Here is a 2,258-nt window from a genome sequence, read left to right on the forward strand (position 1 = left end):
CTCTCCATCTCTTAACTTTCCTCCTATTTTGTTCCTCTGTCTTCTTTTTTATTCCTCTTTTGTTCTTGTCCAGAATGAAGCATAAGAAAAGGTCTAATTTTCCAACTTTGACCAACAATAATCCCTCTGCTGCTGCTGATTTTTGCCAGAGAACAAAGTATTTCCCTTTTCTGAAGTTAGAAATGCAACTTTGGGGATTAAGTTTGTAGCAGAGTGAAAAAAAAGATAGAAATTAATATATGAAAGAATATATAAGAAACTGGATCAATAAATTTTCTGAACCTAGACTCCAAATATGACAACCACCCAGACAGATATTCTCTGCTCCTTAATTCCTTACTTCTAGCCCTCCCATAATATCTGTCTCTAAGCATTTGTATGTCTTAGAGTCTGAAAAGTTGATTTTTCTGATGGTTCTTCTTTTTTGCAGATGAATGACATCACTCTCAAATGATATTTATGGAGAATAGATCTGAAATAAATGAGTTCATCCTCCTAGGATTAACAGATGTGCCAGAGCTTCAGACTCCACTCTTCATAATGTTCACCCTCATCTACCTCATTACCATAGTAGGAAACCTGACAATAGTAGCTCTGATCTCCTTGGATACCCACCTCCACACACCCATGTACTTCTTCCTTAGTAACCTCTCTCTGGTGGATTTTGCCTACTCTTCAACTGTTACTCCCAAAGTGATATCTGGGCTTCTCACAGGGGACAAGGTCATCTCCTATAACGGATGCGCTACACAAATGTTATTTGTTGCAGCCTTTGCTGCTACTGAAAGTTTCCTCTTAGCCTCCATGGCCTATGATCGCCATGCAGCTGTGTGTAAGCCACTACATTATACCACTACAATGACTTCAACAGTGTGTGCTTATCTGGCCAGTGGGTCTTACATCTTTGGTTTTTTGAACTCCTCCATAGTCATAGGAAATACATTTAGCCTTTTCTTCTGCAGGTCCAATGTGGTCCATCACTTTTTCTGTGATCTTCCCCCTCTCCTAGCTCTTTCTTGCTCAGATGTTCACATTGTTGAGTTGGTGATCTTTATCTCAGGCCCATTCACTGTCTTTTTCCCATTTCTTGTAATCTTTGCCTCCTATTTGTTAATCTTTATCACCATCCTGAAGATACGTTCTGCTGAAGGCCGCCAGAAAGCTTTCTCCACCTGTGCTTCCCATCTCACAATAGTGGTTATATATTATGGGACAATCATCTTCATGTACTTCCAACCCAGCTCAACACATTCAAAACACATAGACAAAATAGTGTCAGTATTCTATACCATAATCATCCCCATGTTGAACCCTCTTGTCTATAGTCTGAGAAACAAAGAGGTCAAGAATGCTTTTAGAAAAGTTGTAACTGGACAGAAACTTTAATTAGATTATCCTTTTTCTTAGAGAGAAACTTCAATCTGTGGATTCCTCCATTTGGGATCTAACCTTCAAGTCAGTGCATTTTTTAGACACAGAAGTATAATCCAAATATTTTTAGAGGCAAAATAACATAGAAAATATCATAGACTTAGAATTAGAAGAGATTTGAATTTAAATTCTGTTTCAGTTATTTTCAAGTTGTGTTACCTTAGGTAAGTCACTTTATAGTTGCAGCCTCAGTTTCTTCTTGCTTGAATGTCCCTAATAGTATTCCTTCTCTTAGAAGATTGTTTTATGAGTGTCTGCTGGGTGGTTCAGTGGATTAAGAGCCATACCCAGGGATGGGAGGTCTTGGGTTCAAATCCAGAATCAGACAGTTTGTAGCTATTTGATCATGGGCAAGTCACTTAAGTCTCATTGCCTCACCCTTCATTCTTCTGCCTTAGAACCAATACCCAGTATTGATACTTAGATGAAAGTGTTTTTTTTTAAAGATTGTTTTGTGGAATTTATGATATTTATGCTTGCATAGACATACACATATAAAAAAAGGAAAATTTACTACATAATTATTGGGGAAAATGTTAATCTGGTCATCAGATGTTTGTCTACCACCAGATTTTTCAATGGATGTTAGTCAATTCTATGTTTTCTCTGTAGTCCTGTGTTTAGGAAATCTCCTCTCTGTGACAAGCCAAGCAAAGCCCAACTTTCTTCTAATTGGGATAAGTTAGTCTTAGTTTAGTTCCATCATTGGACTTCTGGTATTTTATGTAACAAACTAAATGAAAGAGCTTCTCTGACTGTTAGGTGCATGTTTGGCTAATGAAGAGCCTTGGATCTCTTTTTTTTTTCATTTTAAATTTTATTTTATT

General features: G+C 37.2%; 1 protein-coding gene across 1 annotated transcript; it reads left to right on the forward strand.

Moving 5' to 3' along the window:
• Window positions 1–450: 450 nt before the first annotated feature.
• On the forward strand, window positions 451–2,258 carry LOC100617411 (olfactory receptor 5B12-like). The gene has a single exon (XM_007497505.2). The coding sequence runs from the start codon at window positions 451–453 to the stop codon at window positions 1,384–1,386; it is 936 nt and encodes a 311-aa protein (XP_007497567.1). The 3' UTR covers window positions 1,387–2,258.

Source organism: Monodelphis domestica, chromosome 6, assembly GCF_027887165.1.
Source record: "Monodelphis domestica isolate mMonDom1 chromosome 6, mMonDom1.pri, whole genome shotgun sequence".
Taxonomy (NCBI): Eukaryota; Metazoa; Chordata; class Mammalia; order Didelphimorphia; family Didelphidae; genus Monodelphis; species Monodelphis domestica.

Bases quoted from the DNA above. Each gene is read 5' to 3' on its own strand.
- LOC100617411 (XM_007497505.2), top strand. From the start codon at position 451: ATGATATTTATGGAGAATAGATCTGAAATAAATGAGTTCATCCTCCTA.